The sequence below is a fragment of the Phoenix dactylifera genome, chromosome 2, assembly GCF_051530095.1.
Source record: "Phoenix dactylifera cultivar Ajwa chromosome 2, Ajwa_hap1_PhDact_Kaust_v1.1, whole genome shotgun sequence".
NCBI lineage: Eukaryota > Viridiplantae > Streptophyta > Magnoliopsida > Arecales > Arecaceae > Phoenix > Phoenix dactylifera.
In genome coordinates, this window is record NC_143191.1 from 30,258,535 (window position 1) to 30,281,680 (window position 23,146).

Sequence of the window (23,146 nt, forward strand, 5' to 3'; positions counted from 1 at the left end):
CGCTCTCTCTCTCTCTCTCACTAGATCAGATTGGATCTTGGATGAATGATATATTTAGGTGGGGAAAGGGAAATTGGGATCGGAGACAGCGGCGGAGAACAAGGGAGAGCACGCGACGAGGAGTCGAATTTTTTTGTACACACACGCAAATTGAGGAGCGATCCGATGGATTACTCTCTCCCTGGGCTCTTATATAAGCTGTTGTTTGAGAAGGCGAGAGTACGTTTGCCCGAAGGAGGATGCCACCGCGCCACGCAGGAGAGACCAGGACCCCTCGAGCTGCTCTTTCTGGAATCATCCATCACAAATAAAAAAATAAGAGAAGGATGAAAACGCAAAGCGAACAACAACGCGGCGGAGTCCAGGTGGACGGCAGCGACTAGGTTACCAAAACGACCTTTTTGCTGGATGAGATGAATCTTGGACGTCAATGCTTTTGAGTCCCGGCACAGCATCCTACGCCGTAGACTGGCTAGCTTACCGGTGGTTCGCGTTCAAAGGAACTATTTGTGTTCCGATCATATTTTCCTAGGAGAGGGTCAGCGATGAGTAGTGGAAGGATGACGGTCGTCTGATTTTAGATTGCTCATATATATCATAAGACAAACAGGGCTATAGACTGAGCCATCTCCTTTACAACTGACCATTCAGAAGAGATTTTTTGGACATACTTTGTAACTGCTTCTTCACTTTTAAGCCATCTTCTTTCTTTGACTGTAGACTGCAATCACATTAAAACAGTGTGAACGGATGTTGTAGATTAGATTAAATGTCTGACTCTACGGAGCCAAGCTTGTAATTATCTTTTAGAAGTTTAAATGCGGCATCTAGCTTTGGCATTCAGAGGTGAACAAAGATTATTGTTTCACTAATCACTTAGTCAAAGTAAGATGTAAAAATTGAGAATTACCATTAATGATATCACATCACATCATGTAGATACAACACGGTAAATGGTTTCCTTGGTCGGTCGGGTTTATAGGTGCCGCATATGGACTCCTGCCTTCAAAGCTCCGAGCGGACGGAGCGGGAAACCCGTGTGCCTTCGTCCCAAAGGGCACGGGCGTACCGCGCGGTCTCGCTCGGCGGTGAACCCCTCCAGACGCCACACGGCATCTGATGGTGAGAGCAGCAGCTCCAATTTCTGGCTCGAACACCCACGCAGCATTTCCCACCAATCGGCCATTCGCCAAGCAGCCAAGCGGTCGCGCCAACCCGCAGTCGTTCGCCTATTTGGTGTTTTCTTGTTTTAATTAATTAGTGGGCCACACGTACATCCATTCCTTGGCTAATGACAGGCATCACGCCTGCAATTATTTCGCCGCTAGGAATCATTATCGGCGCTTTTAAAATATTAAAAAGGTGAAAAAGACAAGGCCTAGCTGGATTGCGTTCCGGCGCGGAACCAGACAACCGGGTCAGTGCCAGCTGTCGGTCTCCAGCCAGGCAAAAAAATGGGGGCTGAATAGAACCCCCTTGTCATGGAAGGGCCTTCGTTGCTTAAGAGGTGCTAGGTTACGCTTACGCGTGTCAATCTATCTCCGCAATATGATGCAGAAAGATGTAAGTGGGTAAACGTATCAAGGAAGTGCTGCTGTTGGACCATGCATTCCATAAAAAATGCTAATGCAACCAGTATGGAAGCAAATCGGATTGCATCATATTTGGGCAAACCCGATCGCAGGATTTTATTTGCAATTGGCATTCATCTCTCAAGTGCCTATTTTGTGCTTGAAACAAAGTATCAAATCTCCTTCGAGATATTCGTAGGCTCGCAGGAGAGTGTGGCACCTTCCGAGCTTTTCATGTCTATCGTAAGACGATAGTGCAGCAGATCCTCGTCTCCTATGCAGCACATTATGCATATAAGGTTATCTAGGTGGATCAGGATATGGCTCTTACTCCATTACACCATGTATTTTTTTTTTTATCTTGTTGGGCGCTCTCATACACGTATAGTGTGAGTTCGAGATATTCGTAGGCTCACAGAAGAGTGTGACACCTTCTGAGCCTTTCGTGCCTATCGCAAGGCGAACAGTGCAGCAAATTATCATCTCCTATGTGGTACATCATGCAAATGAGGTTATCTAGGTGGATCAGAACATGGCTCTTGCTCCATTTTGCCATGTATTTTTTTTTTGATCTTGTCGGGTGCGCTTATACATATATAGTATGAGTTCGAGATATTCGTAGGCTCGCAAGAGAGTGTGGCACCTTCTGAGCTTTTCATGCATATCGTAAGGCGAACAGTGCAGCAAATTGTCATCTCCTATGTGGTACATCATGCAGATGAGGTTATCTAGGTGGATCAGGATATAGCTCTTGCTCTATTTCGTCATGTATTTTTTTTTTTTGATTTTGTTGGGTGCGTTCATGCACGCATAGTGTGAGCAAATCCTGTAGCAAAAAAAAATCACCAAGAAAGTACTTTTCTGTTTTTGTGGTGCCCTTTTTCATGAAGATGGCTCGGTAGGAACAGTGTACGGGGGTACAGCTTGGCCCAGATATGATGTGCTTGCGTGCCACCAATAGGAAGTCTGTTGGCTGGGTGGAGCCTGCAGGTGCCCATACACAGAAGTTTGCTCGGCCATGGGCCAAATCTGTCTCAAATTGAGCGAGATGGTACTGACCCAATTGGGCGAATTATCTATAAACCAGAAGGAAAAGGTAGCTATTTCCAAGCAGATAAGAAATCAATCAAGTTCTAGTATTTGGTAATTAGAACTCGAGTAAATTTATTAGGAGTTGTGATAATTTGCATAAGAACAGTCTTTGAGAAGATGAAACTTGGATTTATAGCCTAACAAGTGTCGGCCTTAAGGCTTCGTCGGAGGAAAAACTGTACAATCACAATATATATTGGATTTTTTTCTAATACTGGATGCATATATTGAATGAGAAAATATAAAAAATACAATTTGCTATTAACAAGACTGGAATAATATATATGCCTGGTTTAAACTTTTTGATTGATGGAATCCTCAACAGGACTTGGTAGATGAACTTTGTAGCTCCATCATTATCATAGGACCAAGGGATCAAAAGGGTATGATCAACTAGGCAGGGGCAAATGACTTTCTGAACCGAAAAAAAAGCCCTCGGGTAGCGGACGGCACGAGGAAATTTGCCATCTAATATGCATTAAGGTGTTGCAATCAGCATATAAGTTTTTTTAACAATTTAAAAAGATCCTAGTGCACAAGACTCCCACCACTATATGATTTGGAGAGGATCAGATGTACTAAGCTTTACCTCTATGTATGGAAAGGTTATTTTTATGTCTTAGATCCATGACACCCAGGTCAAAACGAAGCAAACCACAAGACCAATCAACTACAGTTCCTTCCTGCCAATTAGTTTTACAAGATTCATGGCCCCTTTCTTGCCTTTAGTCTTGACCAGAATTTTAGCACCAATTCAACAGAGCTTGATGTGAAGTTGAGATCCAATGCAAGAAAGTTCTCAATTTTTAGGTTAGTTATGATCCCCTAACCTGAACCCAGCTAGATGAAAAACAACTTAGTAGTAGGGTTTATTTCATCTAAGAACTATTTGATCCACACTGTACCATTCTGAAATTTGGAATGGATTAATGCCATCGAAAACACCTTCAATATCATCAACCTGACTCCCTACGAAGCTCGAATAAATATAAAATCTGGACACCTTTAGCCAATGAAAAGTTCATTTATTTGTCAATATAATGTTGGAAATAAATCAAGGTACCATGCCAGTCTCTAACTGAGGCAGTACATACTTGCCATGCTAGTCAGGTACCTAACCATTTGCTAGGGTTCATGGCAAACAAGAACTATCTGTGTCGGTACATATGGTCCATGCTGGTGCATGCCAGATAGGTAGACGCCACAATGGAATGATACAAACTGGAAAATGTGATAAAGGGCATATATTCTTGTATCGTGCCCATGGTCTATTTGTATGCTGCATAGCATATGTATGGACTGGCACAACATTGTACCTTGATCCATGTCCAAGCAAAGCTAGGAATACCATCATTTAGTAAAACCCCAAAACACCTTTTCTTTTCCTTTCTGAAGGTCGATGGAAGTCCTTGTATGCATAAAAGGGAGATCATGAGACCACAAAGAGGAATAGAGGGAAGAGAGAAGATACTCTATACTTGCCATGCTTATGGACGAATGATGGAAAATGTGAGGGAGTTCTGACCTAGAAAAAAGAGTACAAGAGGTCAGACCAGTCAGGATTCAGAAATTCAAATGGCACCGAGGAGCAAAAGCAAAGGGAGAGAAATAAAGGTAGTAATATTTTTCTTTTAAGGGAAGGGGAAGGGCAAGGTTAGTAGCATACAGGGTGTTGAGGGCACATATTACAGGTAGGATACTAGGACATGTAAAAGAACTTAGTCATTTAAGGTGCATTAATCCATAAAGTCTAGTAATGTATGCATATATACTCGATACATAATATATAAAAGTATCTCATCATGATTCATAAGGGATGTAGCTTGTTTACATCTAAATATTTCTATTTCTTTCTTTTGAGAGCATGCATGTGCGCACACAGTAGTTGTGGGTATGGCATATAAACTCAACCTAAAGAAGATTTCACAAAAAAGAACCTAATCTGAGTAGTAGGTAAAAATACCATAAAAAATGACCTTATGAAGCTCAAACTCCATTCATAAACCCTAAAAGCGAATCGGAAGGTAAATGAGATCATATGAACAAGAAACAACAATCCCTTGTAAGATACAGCCTATGCAGCAATATATGGCGAGCTTCCAGTGTTCACCTTGCACATAAGAAGCTATCAGGCGAGTTGAAACCTGAAAGAGGAAATCATAGTCAAAACAACTTTCTAACACCCTGAGACTTAGTTAATCTGCTAAGAAGAATGGCAAGAATCTTTAGCTCAGACACCATTCATTGGAACACAAATATTTCAGGCTGAATAGCCTTTCCAATGGAGATCCGAAATATTCTAGTAATAGATCCAAGATCCTACTAAAAAACAAATAACAAATCAAAGGCCTAGTGTTGAACATCCAGCTAACCTTCTGACAGGTGCAACCAAAATCCATGGGTTCAGCAACACTGTAGCTATGTTCTCTAAAACTGATACCACTTTTTACTAAAAGAAATATATTCTAAATGCTTCTCCTTGCAATAGACTGTAAATTTCAATATAGTGAGTTTTACAATCACTATAATATACTAAATCCAAGAAAAGTGGGAATTACACAGTAAATGTTGAAGGGATAGAGAAAAAGGAGGGAGCAATGAAAGAAAGATGTGCAGAAATCATCAACAAACACTTAAAGACTATTTACAATTTGAGGAACTGGCATAAATTAGAACCCAAAGGCAAAGTAGCATCCATATGGCTCGTATCATGACAAATGATTAAGACAGTTTTTAATTTGAAGAACTGGCATCTGCTAGAACCCAAAGGTGAAGTAGCATCCATATGGCTAATATCAAGTGGTATAAGACTTGTTCTTATGAAGAATAAACACTTCATAGCAAACAGTGCATTAGTTTCACGAAAACAGGCCAAGGTCCGTCCACAGTTTGTCGGATCTAAATTCAGTAGTTTACGGATAAAGTAGTACCTCCATAATAAGTAGATGATGCATCTCATTCCAGCTTTCAGCAAAATGCACTTTCAAATAATCGGCTCTTCTCCACCAACCAAAGCTCTCATACATGTGCAGAACAGATATAAAAGCTGCTCGATCATTTAAGTCAAGACAAAGTGAGAAAGCAAATTCAGTGCCTAATCATAAAGGCATGCTGCACTACTACTTAATGAAAACTTGAAATCTACTGAAGAGTGCATAAATATTTGAAAATAGCACCAGAGTTTTTCATAATAAATCGTAAGACTCACCAAAATATGGTACCCTAGCTATGGTTTCCAACACAAAAAATCTTGCATAATGGCAATCGTGGTAAAATGCATCAAGTATCTTGATTACCAACTCCTATAAAAAAGAACATTTACATCAAATAAATTGAGATTTTAAACCCAACGTATATGTCTAATTATACAAAAATATAATGGGAAGCCTATCTCTGTTAGAGACAACCAGGTAAGGATAAACACCAGTACTGTCAGAAATTGAAAAGGCAAAAGAGAAAATCTCTGTATTTCAAATGCCACTTTATCATTTCAAAATTTACAAATTATAGAAGCAATAAAAAGTATTTTTCAACAAAGGAAAGCAGATACCTTGGTAATGAATCTGATGCCATGGATTCTGTTTTCATGCTAGCGAGAAACGAATACCACCTTGTAAAGAAAAATAAATTATCTGAACAGTACTTATAATGTTTCTGCTGTAACAGGATTACAGGAATGTGTTAATAAAACTATCTAGACAGCCGCATGTACCAATAAAGGAGGGGTGGGTGTGCAGTTCCCCTCCTTTTTTCTCTTCAAAATACACATAACCAGGGAAGTCTGCAACTTCTATATGCTCAAAGCAGGCTTGCCGACATAAGAATTTCTTCAGTATAAAGACACTGAACTGAAGCCATCATCTAGTTCAATATGATCTAAATGTAAACCATTTCTATTACAACGCTTTCTGTACTGATGAATCATCATTGCTTATTACAGTCACATTTACCTATTTCCATTTCGAAGTTTTGGTACACCAACAGTTTGCAATTATAGCTCGCTTCATGATTTCATGTAAAGTGATTAGCAAAGCAATTCTAACATGAAATGAAGTGGCTACTATTGCTATGCCATCCAATGGATGATAGAATCAATCGAGAAATATTTATGAATCAGAATTGAAGTATAGAAGCAACGCCTAGCATGGATTTAAATGCCAACTGGCATGGCATGATACATAATGTGCCAATCCCTTGTGCATAAAGTGCTGGCACAATACCAACTGTATGCTAATACAGCATGTTGAGTGTGCCCCAAGCATTGGCATGGAACAGCACAACAAGTGGAACAGTACCTACTGTGCCAATGGAAGGCCTGCATGTGATAATACTTCAATCCTTGATGCCCAGACAATTGGGCAGAACTCGAGAACCAACAAAGATAATAGACATTCTCATGTGGCGTTGAGCTGATCATGCATATGGTACAAATCGGAACTACACTCGAGAATGCCTATTCTGAAACCATCAAATACTCTCCAATTATGTTAGATTCAGGATTTTTGCCTTTAACATACATAAAATACAAATTAGATTTTGCAGAAGTATCATTAGATTCAAGAACTTTGAGTTTCCAGATCAACTTCGTAATGTACAGTTGGAATTGAACAAGTCCAGTGACGATTTGAGGAAAGCCACCAGCAACGATATAATAAAACCGAAAGCATTGCAAATTGCAATGATTTAACCTAACAGCAGAGATTTGTAACTGACAATTCAATCTCATGTTAAATGACTTCAAAACCTTCAAAAAGTTCTGGTTATAATAACATTCCTGTGCACTGAAGTCATGAAACACGAAGAGAGTGGACAATTGGTCATGACTCATAATACCTCATTTTGGCATCAAGTCATATAGATACTACTACAAAGGACACAAACTTTATGATTCTAACACACATATATTCTCATAAGATGATGATAGAAATAGTCTGGCGCCTACAAACATCAAAAAAAAAAAAAACATGACCACAGGCTAAGAAACATTTCCTAGGAATCATTTATCCAGAAAGCAGATAAAAAGTTTATAAAATCCAAATAAAAAAGTGAACATGCAGTGAGAAAAATATTTACGGACTGCTCAAACTTAATGACCGAGCTCTCCACGGAACCAGGCGCACTAGTCGTCGGATCACAATCGGTTGCCTTCCCCTCGTTATCGGGAAAAGTCTCCACATTAAAAGAGCCTTCCATGGTCACCTTTTCCTCCTCCTCTTGCAATGTGGTGGTCCTTTATCTTATATAGTTTCCTACAAAGAACGAACACAGACGAGTCCCATCACTAGCAGCTAATCTCTCAAGGCCTCACTTCACCGAAGCATCAAAATTCCACAAAAATAGAAATGACGGAAACAAACTGAGTACTGGAATTCATATGCTAACAAAAATTTCGTTTCAATAATTCATAATTCGAAGCAAAAGACTGCACAATTTCTCGACCAAGAAAGTAGCCACTACTCCAAGGGAGAGATAAAGAAACCATACCTTGAAACCGTTCCACGGGAAGAAGTAGAAACGGCGCGAAAGAGTGGAGAGAGAGGGGATTGATGGGAAAAGGAGAGCGTCTTCTTCCGGGATTTCTGGGATTGAGATTGGCAACCGAAGAAGGAGAAGAAGAAGAAGAAGAGGAGGAGGAGGAGGAGGAGAAGAAGGAAAAGGCGAGCGTCGCGGCCATGGCTTCTCTTGCCGCTTCCTAACCTCCTCTCCTCCTAATTCTTTGCTCTTGCTCGGTCTCGGGCCTGAGAGAGAAGGAAGGACTTGTCTGCTGCTTTGGCTTCTTGCGATCGTATATTCGTATCGCGGGACTGGGAAGGAGGGATATTCCTTGTTTTTATTATTATTTTTATTATTTTGGTAGAAAAGAGGAGGGGAGGGAAGGAACGACCCATCCACGTAGGAGCCTCCACTCGGCTCCCCTTCTATCAGGGAATGTTCAATACAGATCGTAGGTTTCGCGTACCTTTCTTGATCCATGGACTCACCCCATTGGGCTCATCGCCTTACGTGTGGGTATGTCACCCAGCGCTACCTTGGTACAAATGGAAGGAATGCATAACCGCCAACAAGCCATCCAGGCATGGGGCATCCGATCCCCTAATTTAATTGATGCCCGCGCGTTTCGAACTCGGACAACTTGAACGGAATTATCACCTCCTTACCATCAGGTTACCACTTTGGTGACAGAAATATTTTTTGTTCAAGCTCGAAACGGTGAGGGTTAGGCCAAAATAAATAAATAATTTTTTTTAACAGATGCCCTTCTAAAGAAATTATATTTTTTTAAATTTATATTTATTTTTTATTTTTATAAAATACTATCTTTATACAAATATTTCTAATATAATAATTCTTCTAACATAATTAATAAAAATCATATTTATTTTAATTAAAAATAAAATAAAATTTTCAAATTATTTTTGTCTTCTATCATAATTATTTTATAAATATTTTTTTTTTACACATCTAGCCATTAAAAATATTTTAGTCCTCGGCCACGTTACCGCTAATGTTTTGTTTTTCTTGGGCGGTGAGCGTTGCGTACAACGCTAGGAAAGTCCGGCGGAAGCAAACAAGGTCTGGGCTTGGGCCGTGAGATTGCAATGATGAAATGCTTGACGACCAGTGAGAGAGAGAAAGAGAGGTGGCACCGAGACTTTTTTTATTCGTTAACGTCTGACTATTTCATAATTCACTTTTGTATGGCAACTCGCAAAGCCTGATTATGGGATAGGATGGGCTTAATTTTAGTTCTTGCCTATTAATTGTCTTTCTTTTGGCATGGGTTATTTGGAAATGCTTGGATAACTAGATAATGGAATCCAGGCCATGTAATCAAAATGATAAATAATAGTATTTTTTTGTCCACTATATAATTCAATTACTGTTTTTCCTTTTTTTTTTAATGCCTCCATGAGCCGATTGGCCCGTGAGAACTCCACATTTGCAAGAGAGCCAGCTGGACGGCCCAGCCCAAAACAAGATAGCATTTGATCTGCAGGGCAGCCCATTTGGATCCTTAATTTCAGTTTTAGTAGGATTTTTTTTATTATTATTTTTCTCGGGTGAAATCGATATTGGCAAGTAGTCCCACGTCAGCTTTATCACATCCCGTCATAACAACCATTACACAACTAGTCCAACATTAAAAACAAATCTGTGACACGACCTAATTAGAAGAAGACATGCTAACTTTGTGGAAAAATTTTCATAAGCCCAACTAGAGGACATAATAATGCTCCATCTTAAAGAGTCAGATGTTGGGGTAGTAATGGTGATTTTTCTATGCAAATGATAATGGTGGAGGTGCTATTGGTGATACCTAAATTGACACATGATTAAACCTTAATTTCTAATACTTCGACTCCCATCTTTATTTTCATCAGTTTGCCAAATTATCCAAGCAAGATTGATGAATTACACTGACATCTTCACAAGTATTGCACAATCAAAAATTCTCTTTCATTCCCCATGATATTTAACCGGTTTCTTTTATGAGCATAATTTGTTTCCAACAATATGAGGGTCAATCTTGATGCGTTCCCTGTAATCATGAAATATTGGGTATGTAGTAACATGCAATGCAGATCGATTACCACAAAATAATCGAATAGATGTTGAGTGAGGCATATTATGATCATGAAGCAAGTAGCTGAGCCAAGCTAACTCAGTTTCAGCAAAAGATCAGAACACTGTGAATTGTTTTTTCCTTTTATTCTTTTTTTTTTGAAGGAAATATATGCTAAACAATTCTAACAATGATATTTAGGCCTAACAACATCATCATCTTGGTGAAATCTATGTATGGTTCATATGAAATGATCGCGTTTTACCTATCCTAAATAACCAATTGGAATCAAAATAAAACAATTAAATGAGATCACAAGCTCAATGACGCTTGAAGAAGGCAATAAGTGGACGATAGACAAGTCGATACGCATTGACGGCCATCACAAAGTCTGCATGGGCATAGTGTGGACGATACTTAACCGTCAACTTGGTTTTGTCATGCAATTTGAGCCCTTGCAGCAAGTGCTTGACGTCTGCAACAACGGATAGATAGTCTCGGCCCCCATAGCTGAGGAACAAAGGGAGATCACTGGGGATGGAGGACATGTTGTAGGCTGGGGGAACGACTTGGCCATAGTGCTTCATGTTCTCATCGTAATTACCATAGTCGTATTTTGTTATGGTGCCTCTTCTAATCACTATGTCCCAAGTAGAAACAACCATACATCAGCTTAAAAAGCTCCTGTGATTGTTAAGAAACACAGAGATCAAATATGGACTGATTGCAGCTTACTCTAGGATCTTCTAGGATAACTTACTCTGAGCCAAGTGGATCAGGTTCTTTGTTGCAGTTGACTGTGGTTCATGCTCAAGAAAAATCGGGACATAAGAAGTATTAAGGCAGCAGTTTTTTCCTTGAGTCAGGAGGAATCAGAACAAGCAAAATCGGAGGGTTTAAACAAGGGTGGTCACTTTTCTCCAAGGAATCAAAATAAGAGAATTCAAGGTTAAGAAAAGAAACCTGTGAAGGATGTTACCATATCATTGCAATTGACATCAGGTCGGCTGCAGATTTCCGAAATAAGCCTATGTGCAGCATCTCTGTCATGCAATATAAAACTCACGCTTCAGTAAGTTGAAAAATAATGAGTATGGGGTGTTGTGAGTTGGTTTTAATCAACAAAGAAATGCTCTATGATTTTAATTGGAATCACAGAAAAGTTGCCATTACAGTATAATTCATTTTCAATTCACACTGATGTTTCAATTTATGGTCTTAGTTTTCGAACATCATGAAGGAGTTGATGCTTGCAGAAATCAAGTCTGTTCCCAGATGACGAAGCCATGGTTCTTTGAATGTCTAAAAGGTCAAGCTACTTCATGACGATAGCTACATGACTTTAATTAATCTTTAAAAAAAAAAAAAGCTGTACATGGTGTAAATGCCTGTTTTATGTGAAGTTCTTCTCAAAATCAAGATCATCTTTATTCTGATTGAAATTGAATTGGTTGTTTGGTCACTCACCCAAGCGGATCGAACTCGTAAGTACCCAGCCAGTAATAGGTCTGCAAAACAAGCCAAGACCCATGGTTTATGAACAACATTGATATAGAGGCTTGAAGAGAACATAAAATACCATTCAACTCTGTTTTACTTCTGCGACGAAGGCATAGGCTGCGTTTCGGGCAATGGGGGATTTCACCTCGTTCATATAGGCTATTGGGCAGAGCAAGGCAGCTGACCTTACCATGTGCAGTAAGTGATGCTCAGAGAAGGATGCGAGGGCCATCAAGGTTCCCTAACAAAGCAATCTCAATGTTTTAGTCTTCCTTTTTCCTCCAAGCACCAAACAACAACACCACCAACAACAACAATAATAACAACAACAACAACAACACACACACATGCACACAAAAAAAAATGTTTAACAAACCCTAATCTTCTGATTTGACTGAAACCACAAAGACTCACTTGAGAATGCCCAACATAGTGAAGTTTCTGATGGCCTGTATGGCGATACACATATTCAAAGGTGGCAGGAAGATCAAATGCCACAAGCTCATCCCATGACCATTCCCAGTATGCCTGCAATCAGTATCACAGTTCAAATGAAAAGAAAGGAAATTAAGATAGCTCATATATCAGTCAGAAAGCAAGAAGCATTCAATTATGCCAGAGAACAAGAGTAACCGGGTCCCTGGGAGAAAGTCTGGTATGCTGGAGGCTGTATTTTGTTCCACGACTATTGGAGATCCACACATCATATCCTTTGTCCGCCAAGATGTAGCCCAGCGATTCGTGCGGCGAACTCATCAGCCATGTGATCCCATCCTGCCAACCATGACAGAGTTAACTTCTCATTAGAAGGAAGCATTGCCTGTTCCATTATTCCCTCGGATCTTATTTCCTTCAGCGGAATTCAGACGTACCATGAAGACCCCATGTTGTAGCAAGACTGGTGTCTTCCTTGCTCTTTGGGTTGTAGCAGAACGACCATTTGGAATCCTCTGTATGCTGAGAATGTAACCATCTTTTGTTGTCACCTGCAGCATATTGAGTCCTAAATTTCGTCATTCATTCAGCATGAGCATGAAAAAATGCTTCTACAAAAAGCCGATCCAGTATATGACTCGGACTAGATTTGGTGTATAACCCTGTAATTAAGCAACCAAATAATTAGTAAGGAAATGAGGTTCGAGACAGTACATGGTGTTCTTCGCACTCGTAGCCATAAATCTCCACGCGGGATTTGCATGTACCCTTGTCACTCGAGGTTGGAGCTTGAACGAGGCCCAGTGAAGCTGAATCACGAGTGCCATGACTGGAACTTGAGTCCTTCCTCACCCCTATAGCAGCATCAATCATGAACACAGAGCAAAGAACCCATGGAAGCAAGGAACGCAGGTTGTTAGCCATGATGTGGGTTTCCTCTATCTGCACAACTTTTGGTAGAACTCTTTCCCATTGTAAAGGATTGCAGAAAGAGCCATTCTTCTGGCTCCCCACTTAATGAAAACATCTTAATTGTGAGAGATGGATGCATCAAAATCTAGGAACCATTTGGTCCTTTTCTATTAGTCTAGATGCACATTAGAGAACAAAGGCACAGAATAATCATCTAAGGGTTCCGTAAGAAACTGACAAATTAAAATATAAGACTGACTGGATCTGAATGATTGGCAACCATGGTGTCCTTTTCTTCTGAAATTAGTTCACACTAATGAGGTGATTTGAAAGTTTGTTACAAATGAAAAGAGTCTTTTGGAAGAAACATATTGGAAGACAAATGTGAAACCTAAAAATCCGTAGACTACAACCATTTGCCGTGGTCATCCTCGAGGAGGACATCAAACCCCAAGGACAAATGGCTAAGGGGGCGTTTGGTAACCCCAACAGGATCACCACGGTGATCCGAATGCTGGGGTGATTTGATCCCCGGTGATCTAAGATCAATGTGTTTGGTAGGCTATGGTCCAGTGATTAAAAATCTCCGAATATCCATGAGTAACTTGTTTAGTATGGTACAGAGATCCAAGATCTATGACTACATAATACCACAATACCCGTGATATATCTTAAATGGATTTTTTATGTATTTTTAATTCTCATGAATTAAAAATGTAAGTCAATATACTAATTTCTATAATAACTCCATAATTTTGTCACATATTCTACTTTTAGTAGCCCTTATCATATATTTATTAATTATATAAAATATATTATAATAAAAAATTAATATATTTATCAATATATTAATTATTAATATATTCTATAAAAATATATTTATTACTCCTATAAATTATTAATCTTATAAAAATATGTTATTTTTCATTATAGAATTAATATTTTTATTTATACTTATAATAGATTTTTTTAATACTAATAATTATTTTGATTAGAAAAATAAGGTAAATAGGAGTAATATAGTAATATATTAAATATTTTCATTATATAAATATAAAATATAATAATATATTTCTACTAGAATTTAAAATTATCCTTCAATAATAATAGGATAATAATATGATTAGTAATATATTATAATATAATATATATCATTAATATAATATATAATATCAATATAATAATATATATATAACATTGATATAATATATTGATGGTATATTGATATATCAATTTTTCTGCTAATTTAAGGGGTATTTTTGTCTTTAACTTTCAACCCACGATCGCTGCCCTGGGTGATCTTGGATTTCCGACCTTAAGGACGGGTATCTCATCACCGAGTTGGAAGGTGATTTGAGGAGTGGAGGTGATTTCATATCACTGCCACGTAGGATCACCATGGTGCAACCAAACGCGGTGATCTCATCACCTCCACCCACATCACCCTTGATCCTAAGACGATCACCCCATACCAAACGCCCCCTACGTAAAATAGCATGCTGCCCTGTTTCTAGATATTCTTAAGAAAGAAACACAACATCACTAAAGGAAAATAAAAGTGCAATAATTTAAAAAAAAAATCAAAACAACCTGACACTGCATTCAAAATAATCTGAGAACTGTACGTTTTTTTTTTTTAAGGTGCAATAATTAAAAACGCATGTTTTGATTGATTAGTTCAAATTTTCAACTATTTTGCCTACGAGGGGAAAACTGGATTACCCTTACAACTGAAATTGGTTCCCAATTGGAGACGAGGTAAAGTATTGCATTCTTATGGTTGCTATGGTCAATTTTGTGTAGGCATATTTAAGAGATTTCCTCCTCAAAAAATCACACAAACACACACACACACACAAACACAGAGACACAGAGAGAGAGAGAGAGAGAGAGAGAGAGAGAGAGAGAGAGAGAGAGAGAGAGAGAGGAAAAGAAACTCCTTCAAGTTGCAAGTCTGAGGTGCTTCCCACTCAAAAGGTTAATGCCGATATTTTCTCTCATTTGTGAGCAATGCTTTCTTCGTCAAACCACATTAAACCTCTCCTAAGGTACTCTTGAGATTAGAGAAATTATCCTTCATGTCAGTGCTAATAAAGATATCAAGAAATTTTCCTTCTACAAGAATTATAGTCTTGAGCTCGGGAATTTGGAATAATTCAGCTAGGGGAAACTCATAAATTATAAAGACCACATCAAAATCTAGAAAGAATTGGGATAGATCATGAGACAAGCAAATAGAATACGAAAAATGCGTAATATATTTTCCTTCATGCCAAAGCATTTATTGAAAGGTGACGCCAAGCAGCAGCTTTCCACCACAAACAATATATGGCATCATCACTTTGCACTTCATGAGATTATTTCGCATTACTCATGATTAATAGACCATAAAACCTTTCATGTTTGAATAGCCCAAGAGTTGTGCACTTGTTCTCATATAGTTCAAAGAATGTATATGAAAAAAAAAATTCGTGAATAATTCAAGAGTCTTTAACAATTTAAAGTCATGGCCAATTATATTAAGAATAGTAAGATGGCAACACAATTTGACAGTTTCTGCTCGCAGAACCACATTACCACTAAGGCAATCCACATTAAGAATGAAAGGCCACATCAATAGCTAGCAAGCTTGCATTCAAAGGAGGATTACAAATCAGCAGTGGGAACTTCTCAAGCCAAGTTACTGTATAAAAGAAATTAAATCTTCTGGGTGAATTCAAAGCCTAGCAAGTTTATGTAAACAGGTGAAAAATGAAAAAAAAAAAGCAAAAATTGATGCTAGAGCACTTGATAGAAGGATACAAGGCTACCCCATGCAGCTCAAAGGGCATCAAACAAGCAGTAAAAATCTTAGAATTGTACTCTATTATTTTTGGGCCACTACACAAACCATAACGTGACGCACAAACAAGTGTTACCCTGGTGAATAATTGCCCCTTAGCAGAGTCCTCTGTTCTTGGCAAGTGCTTTTCCTTCACCTTTTTCCTCATTCCCTTTTTTTCTTGACCATAAGCAACCTGAAGCAAACATCTCCCATAATCCTAAATCAGAGATGACAATGCTGTTAGAACAGATTATATTGAAAAGCTTTCTGATAAGGGGTAGATAAATTTCTTGACCTTGAGCCCTAAAAGAACACTTCTCAGTAGGTGCTCAAGGCCAACGAAACAGAGCTGGAAGTAGAAACAAGCAAAGAAAGACCTAAATCTCAATACCAGCAACCACGAACTCAGCATTCCTCCAAGGTGGCAGCACTGTGCATGCCATATGATCCAAAATTAAAGCCTCTCAAATTTGGAGCCAACTATATGGTTAACCATGTCTAAGCAATCATCAGTCTTCTCTTTAAGAAATATCTACAGTACACCAAAATTACAGCTGCTGTTACAGGTCACTAAGATTTGTGTAACTGCTGAGCAGTAAGTGAGCCAGCATCAGCCACTGGAGGGGACTCTTGAATTCTATGGACAGGTTGAGAATTCCTGAACCTTACAAATGGTCTTCTCAGAAATTGCCATCTCTGTGGCTTCATTTGACCCATCAATTTGAGCTGCTCCCTTCGGAATTTTCTATTGGTATACCATGCTCCACCCTCCAACCCAGACCGTAGCTGCATTGGAATGGTAACAAGACATAAGAAAACCATTCTATGCCTAAATAAATAAATAAATAAATTAGCATGCCACCTCTCATCTACTTGGGCCAGACCACGCAGACACTGATTTGCTCTTCACAACCATTATGAGTTTAAAGAAAATAGGAGCTTCCCCCAAAAGATTTTCTTATAATTCCCAACATAAAATTGTTCATATTGAAGAAGAATAAACATTATGATAGTTAACTATTTAATTAATAAGAACGATAATCATTTTATATTGCATACCTTGCCTATTCCAGACACCATATCATAAAATAGATAAATCCATATCTCAGCAGTAATAATAGCTTAAAAAGAAATAGATAGGACTAGGAACAAACAAGATAACCAGAGAAGTCCAAGCTGTAGCAATACAAGCTACAGTGCTGACATTTCCAGAACTAACAATTTTTTCAATCTCTTGATGGTTAGAGTTATTTTTCAACTGCATCTAAAACCATAAAAGATATAATTTAGATCATGAAATATTAATTCTAGATGGAGCTTATAACAATAACTAAAAAAAATAAGGGCCAGACAGGTTTGCCCAAATGCATTGTCTGCTAATATGATATACTGGGTGGGAACGGCTTGTAGGAAAACAATAAATTATCATAGAATTCAATTAATTTTTATAAGAATAACAAACAAAACTGATGACTAATACTCAAGCAACTATTGAATAAGCAGTTACAGCTTCTTCAATTGATTCAAGCCTTTTCTCAATTTGTGATCGACGATGCTGATGTCAAGAATAACCTGTTCATTAACCTCACAATTAGAAACAAAAATCCAAGGTTTAGAATATTAAAGGTTGTCAATAGGCAAATTCAACCTACAAGCCTCACAACAAAATGCAAAATATAATCTAAAGTAGAAAGATGGGTATAAACTTCTTCATAGAGAACTAAAGGAGCAGAAGAAAGAAGAGGGGGGGCACTATCAGATGGTGTGTACAATATGAGTTTGGGAAGTCAGATAACTTGACTTAGAGGGAAGCATAGGTTTAGCCTCCTGTAAAGCCTAAACTACAATAAACAAGACTCCCTTGCGTTGTGGTAAAACCGAGTATCAATGTCTTAAAATAAGATGTTTCTCGTGTTCTACATATTCTTCACAAAAAGCTTAACAAAAGCCATCCACACGTGATTAGCTTCAATGACCAAAGTAAGATTTATCAAACTTTGGGAACCTAATGAAAGCTAAACAACCTAAACCCAAAACTACAGATGATTGTGGCTAGCATTTATACAGCAATCCTAGGTGCAAAAGCAAGGTCTTTTGACTAGGTCAATCATACCTAGCCTCCAATTGAAGTAGAGGCTGAATGTATTCCCCCAAAAGCAGAAGACTATGTGACCTCTAAGTCATGTTTAAGAAAGAATTTTAGCTTATACAAGTGTCTACAAGAGTTAATTGATGATTGTCTGCTTATAATCAAATATTAATATAATTAATATAAGGCACAAAATAATGCTTGTCTGACAGTTAAACTTTGGTATAAGCCTACTACTAGGAGCGCTTAACATTATTCATCCCTCTTAACTATCATGTGATGAGCATAGGCTAGGACCTACCACACGAAAGCCTGGTATACAAGTTCAGTTTTAACATACATTTTGGCAATACATTTTATGGAGTAGATTCAAATGAACTAAATGAAATTAAATTTGAAATATTAAAATGTTATTAAAATGTTAAAAAATGAGGAAAAATAATTATACACACGCATAAATGAAAAAATGCCAACCCATGCCGACCATGAGGGCTAACACTGTTCTTGCTGGTCCGAGATATCTTTTTTTCACAATATGTGTCAATCTCCTCCGTCATCCAAGTAGCCAGACAATAACACTATGCAGCCTTGGTCGATATTGCTCAGAGGCAACCCATTGCACAGCACAAGGTTTTTTGGCACAGCATGGCCATTCCAGCAACCAGCCAGCACACCCCATGTAAGTAGCACTTGAATCATTTGAAAATGTTCCACTATGGCTATCTTCAATTGAACTCCAGTCAACGATGCAAATGAAAATAGGATTGGAGGAAAAGGGGATTTCGGCATTTCTTCCGTAGTGAACGTGGTGATCAGGACTAATATCGATCATTAAGATGCATTTTAGAAATACACAAATTACTGAGTGCGGTGATTAGGACTGATGTCGATCACCATGATGCACTACAAAACACATGAAGTCATGGTGAAAACCAATTATTGAAAGGTTTTGCAAAGCATCCTTGAGGTGGAAGTGCAACTTTCCACTATCAAGGAGCTTCTTGTTTCACTAGGAGAGTGATGCAGTCAGTTGGCAGCATCTTTATCACATAAAAGTTGAGTCATATTACCTAATTGATATTATTTGAATTTTTAAACTTCTAACTTTCTGAACTTGTGGTTTCATCATAAAATTTGACTTGCAAGCTTTGCATGATTTGCTTTATCAACGTTCTTGCTAGATATTTGAAGTAATTTGACTATTGTATCATGCGTGCCCAAGAGCTCTATCATAACCACAAGGCAAACCTTGTATAAATAAAAAAAACCACAAAGCATAATCAAAACTGCCAGCAAAGATGTTATCATTGGTATCACACCATTCCAACATAAAATCGGAGCGATACAAGTGTCGGGACACTGAAACAATCCATGCTAGTATGTATCAGTCGTACGGGTATGTACCAATGGTATTATATGGTCAATAGTGATGGTTTTTCATTTGTTAAAATATTTTTTTTTTCAGTACACCATCAATATCGATACTATACCAATACAATGCATTTCTGATTGGAAAATAGTACGGTATTCTGTATTGGTTTTAAAACCTTGAACTAAAATATTAAAGAAATAACATATATGTTAAAGGATACATCAACATAGTTGCACACTTTCGTAGGTCATCGTGTGCTAAGAAAGCAAGATATGGTATAGCACCATAACATGTTGAGCCCAAAAGATATGGACATGAACTGCAACATCTTAAACCTTAAGTAGAGGTATATTGGAGGTTAATAACAAAAGTAACATATCATTATTATGTTTGAAAGTGCTTGTGTTGCCAAATATTAATTATTGTTTCTCATTTTTTTGTGCATATGGAATTATTGTTTCTCATTATTTGTGCATGAATGATCAGTCATAGGGGTCACCATACGACTTCTTGTCCGAGACATCCTCTCAGAGATATGAACGAGAGATGCTTAGACGAGGCTACTACACTACTTAGTCGACTCGATCAGAAAGGCGAAATACATCCTCCCAACAGAGCCAAGAAAGAGGGGCACGAAGGATAAGTAGGTATAAAGTGGCACGAAGGGTAAACAAACAGCTGCCCGGCACACCAAAAAAGAAAAACAAAAGATACCTACAGCCCCAATTGTGAGTGTGGAAGAGGAACCAGTTCACTCAGATTCAGAGACTATGAGCAGCAATTCTGATGGTCATGAATCTGCTGGCCATGGAGAAGTGGAAGACATAAAACCACCATTTATGAGACACGGCCGCAGGGTGGTCTTCGATTCACTGGTGAGTCCTAGTTTACGTATGCTACACAGGATAAAGATCATAGTACACGATCTGTTAGAGCCCGCAAGGATACAATTGCATATAGGAGACGGGCTCCTCGAGGTCATTCAGGAGGACATTATGTAGCTGCAAATAATCTCACATGTGGAGTAGGATCCATAGACATATCAGGTTTCGAGTCATATACTAGATTCTATTATCTGCAGCCACAGGCAGTCTATGAACCATATGAATACACATATGGATATGGTGCATCTGAGACATCTTTCGGTAGCTACTACCCTACGCAGCCCGAAATATCTTACAGGTCGGATTTTGCTATCGGCTTATTCGGATAGGCATGTTTACAACCATTTTATCATCCAGAGGATACTTTCAGAGCTAGAGCTTCAGCGAAAGATCTAAAAGTGCTTATAACCTAGAGTGCGTTTCTTATGAGATGAACATACAAGACTATAACGCTGTTTGAGATTTTAGATATCAGTATACGTGTTGTACTTTAAATATATGTAATTGATTGCATTATTTTATATTTTTTATCTCACTACTTGATTTAAGATTATTTCATATTGCTTCTTGTAGCATGCAACATCTCACTAAGCATTTTAGATTGTGTATCATTTTAAAACAATAAGATGCATCATTTAGGTTATCATACAAATATCAAAAAAATATAAAAAATATCAAATTAGACTTCAAATCATTAAGAAAAGTTGAAAAAAAATTGATTACCAATTAATTAAACTTGAAAAGTCAAAAAAAAAAATAGGCGTGTCGGTTCAGAACCGGTACACCTAAGCGTGCCGTGTGTTGGTATAGTATCGAGCTGATACCGAACCGATCCGTTCACTGACTGATACGGATTTAGGTACTGGTTTGACGGGCCTTGGTTGAAACCTTGTTGCACCCATTAGACACTAGAGCATAAGGCATATTTAAGCCACAACATGGTAAGTCAAGCTCATGCACATCATGGTTGGGCCTAATTGAACACATGGGTGTCCCCCCAAAAAAAAAAGCCACTCAAGTGTTTAAGTTGGCAAAAATCACATTTGGAAAAATTTTGAACCCATGAAATGTAATATAAGCAGTTTTGCAATAGGTGCAATCCTAATGCATCTACAAACTTTTTTGGGGTGAAAGCAGACAATCTTGGGCCTCCATATCCAAAAACCATGACCTTGAGTACAATAAGAATAATTAAGCAATCAACCAACTCAGTGAAACACGGACAACTTCTGAAAACAGATACACAAAAAAGAAAAAGGTTAATTGCATGTTCAAATGTTCAATTATGTTGTTTCGTGGATGACATAGCACCAAAAAGGAGTTTGATTTCAACCAGTAAAACTATAAAAAAGAGTATTCGATTACAGTAACTTGCTTCAGCCACAATTATACTATAAAGCAAATATTGCTGAAGAAGAAACTTCTTTATATTTCACGTAATGTTGCCTCAATGAAATGCCTACAATTTAATTAAATATAAGTATAAATTCTCAAGAGAAAACAACAAAAGCAAGCAATGTACGAGAACAATGCCAAGATAACTAACCTGCCCATGCAGTCAGAATAGATGCTATAGATGTCCCAAATGTGCAAACCACCCGATGACTCTCAAAGACTTGCTACAACATTCAACAGGGAAAACGATAGAAGTTTTCAAATCAGATATGGACAGAAAATTACTACAAGGTCGATCTGAAACAAATTCCATTTCTGACAATAGAGATCAATCAGTGAAACTGCAATAGACACCAATCCGCGTGAAATTTAATCGCCGGAACAAGAAGAACGATCAAACTTTATCTAATTGAACATTAGAAAAAGCCCGACGATTTAAGGAATTATGGGAATAAAATGCATTTTCAGCAAATCATTCAGTGCACAGGTCCCTGAAGCAGACGGCAGCCGCCTACCAAACGATCCAAAGCTACAAGGACCCCACGATCATCACGAAAAATAAGAAAGTATCGTGAAAAGACTAACAACCACCGCATACGCCGACCAAATCCAGCATGAAAATATAAATACATGATATATAAATAATTGCAGTCGAAGATGGCACACAAGAACACGCATCGTGACAAATGAACAAAACTATAATAAATTAAGCCCTAGAAGGTGGAGAAAGAAAAAGGCGGTGGGGTGAAGTTAGGAGGAACCTTGGTGGAGACGTAGGACTCCTGGACTGCCGACCAACTGTTCGACGCTTTCCTCCTGAGGTGGGGGAGCGCTATGCTCCCAAAAATAGAGCTCCCCTCCACCGCCCAGGTCCCCGGGCTCACGGTACGAAGGACCGCGTGGCCGGAACTCCTGAGCCGCTGTGACAACATCTCGTTATCGACCGAAGTCGACAACCGATTGGCCGGATATTGGGAGGCCAAAAGAAGCGACATTGAGAAGGAAGGCAGAGAGAGAGAGAGACGAGATCAGAGGGAGGAGGAGGCGCTACCCGTCTTCCTTCCCTCCCTCGCTCTCCGAGATCCTCTAAATTTATCCCGCCGATACCATCTTATGAATCGGAGTTAGTTCATGGGCCGTGGAAACTGGCCCATGATCCGGCCCACTATTAGCCTTTGTTGGTGGAGTTTTATGACTCCACAAACCCAGAGATATTCCGGGGTTATATTATAAATTTATAATAGTAGGGAAGTATTCCATGAAGATGAGTAGCTATCAGGACATGTGGATTTCAACTCTTTAGCATGTGATGTGCATATAAAAGTTTGCTATTGTGAATTTTAGATAACAATTAACTTTTCGAGTTAAGATCAAATATTAGTTGCAATTCGAGGATTAAGGGTTTGCCTTGGTCATTTTTGATGACATGGGATGAAGAGTTTGACAAGTAAGCTTGTTATTAATATTATAGTTTTATTTCTTCCTATGCTATTGTTATACTACAAGAA

General features: G+C 38.4%; 2 protein-coding genes across 17 annotated transcripts; both read right to left on the bottom strand.

The window, feature by feature from the left end:
• Positions 1 to 3,667: 3,667 nt before the first annotated feature.
• On the bottom strand, positions 3,668 to 8,884 carry LOC103717051 (ubiquinol oxidase 4, chloroplastic/chromoplastic-like). 3 transcript variants are annotated; one of them, XM_089928868.1, is made up of 5 exons: positions 8,148 to 8,876; positions 7,737 to 7,912; positions 5,872 to 5,965; positions 5,594 to 5,709; positions 3,668 to 4,807 (listed from the first exon to the last, which is right to left on the bottom strand). In XM_089928868.1, exons 2-5 carry the CDS (start codon positions 7,854 to 7,856, stop codon positions 4,670 to 4,672), a joined length of 468 nt encoding a protein of 155 aa, XP_089784994.1. In that variant the 5' UTR covers positions 7,857 to 7,912; positions 8,148 to 8,876; the 3' UTR covers positions 3,668 to 4,669. The 3 variants fall into 3 exon arrangements, 1 of the variants encoding a protein (XP_089784994.1); XR_016399214.1 differs by lacking the exon at positions 3,668 to 4,807 and adding an exon at positions 4,815 to 5,152 and having other exon boundaries at positions 6,214 to 7,912; positions 8,148 to 8,884; XR_005513347.3 differs by lacking the exon at positions 3,668 to 4,807 and having other exon boundaries at positions 5,307 to 5,709; positions 6,214 to 7,912; positions 8,148 to 8,884.
• A 1,462-nt stretch (positions 8,885 to 10,346) lies between these two features.
• LOC103717049 (triacylglycerol lipase 2-like) lies at positions 10,347 to 22,835 on the bottom strand. 14 transcript variants are annotated; one of them, XM_089928859.1, is made up of 14 exons: positions 22,400 to 22,835; positions 21,790 to 21,862; positions 16,563 to 16,684; positions 16,290 to 16,430; positions 15,877 to 16,115; positions 12,877 to 13,126; positions 12,600 to 12,713; positions 12,361 to 12,501; positions 12,142 to 12,255; positions 11,825 to 11,968; positions 11,695 to 11,735; positions 11,191 to 11,270; positions 10,988 to 11,083; positions 10,347 to 10,867 (listed from the first exon to the last, which is right to left on the bottom strand). In XM_089928859.1, exons 4-14 carry the CDS (start codon positions 16,308 to 16,310, stop codon positions 10,548 to 10,550), a joined length of 1,560 nt encoding a protein of 519 aa, XP_089784985.1. In that variant the 5' UTR covers positions 16,311 to 16,430; positions 16,563 to 16,684; positions 21,790 to 21,862; positions 22,400 to 22,835; the 3' UTR covers positions 10,347 to 10,547. The 14 variants fall into 14 exon arrangements, 12 of the variants coding, with proteins under 12 accessions (XP_089784985.1, XP_088571961.2, XP_089784987.1 ...); XM_088715835.2 differs by lacking the exons at positions 21,790 to 21,862; positions 22,400 to 22,835 and having other exon boundaries at positions 16,568 to 16,684; XM_089928861.1 differs by lacking the exons at positions 21,790 to 21,862; positions 22,400 to 22,835 and having other exon boundaries at positions 15,877 to 16,091.
• Between the last annotated feature and the right edge of the window lie 311 nt (positions 22,836 to 23,146).

Coding starts and splice junctions, on each gene's coding strand:
- LOC103717049 (XM_089928859.1), bottom strand. CDS start 16,310: ATGCTGAGTTCGTGGTTGCTG. Junction 13,127..15,876: donor GAGCTGCATGGGGTAGCCTT/GTATCCTTCTAT, acceptor ACAATGGGAAAG/AGTTCTACCAAAAGTTGTGC. Junction 12,502..12,599: donor TACAACATGGGGTCTTCATG/GTACGTCTGAAT, acceptor CATGGTTGGCAG/GATGGGATCACATGGCTGAT.
- LOC103717051 (XM_089928868.1), bottom strand. CDS start 7,856: ATGGAAGGCTCTTTTAATGTGGAGACTTTTCCCGATAACGAGGGGAAG. Junction 5,966..7,736: donor TCATTAAGTTTGAGCAGTCC/GTAAATATTTTT, acceptor TCTTTTTTATAG/GAGTTGGTAATCAAGATACT. Junction 4,808..5,593: donor ATCATCTACTTATTATGGAG/GTACTACTTTAT, acceptor TTCCTCTTTCAG/GTTTCAACTCGCCTGATAGC.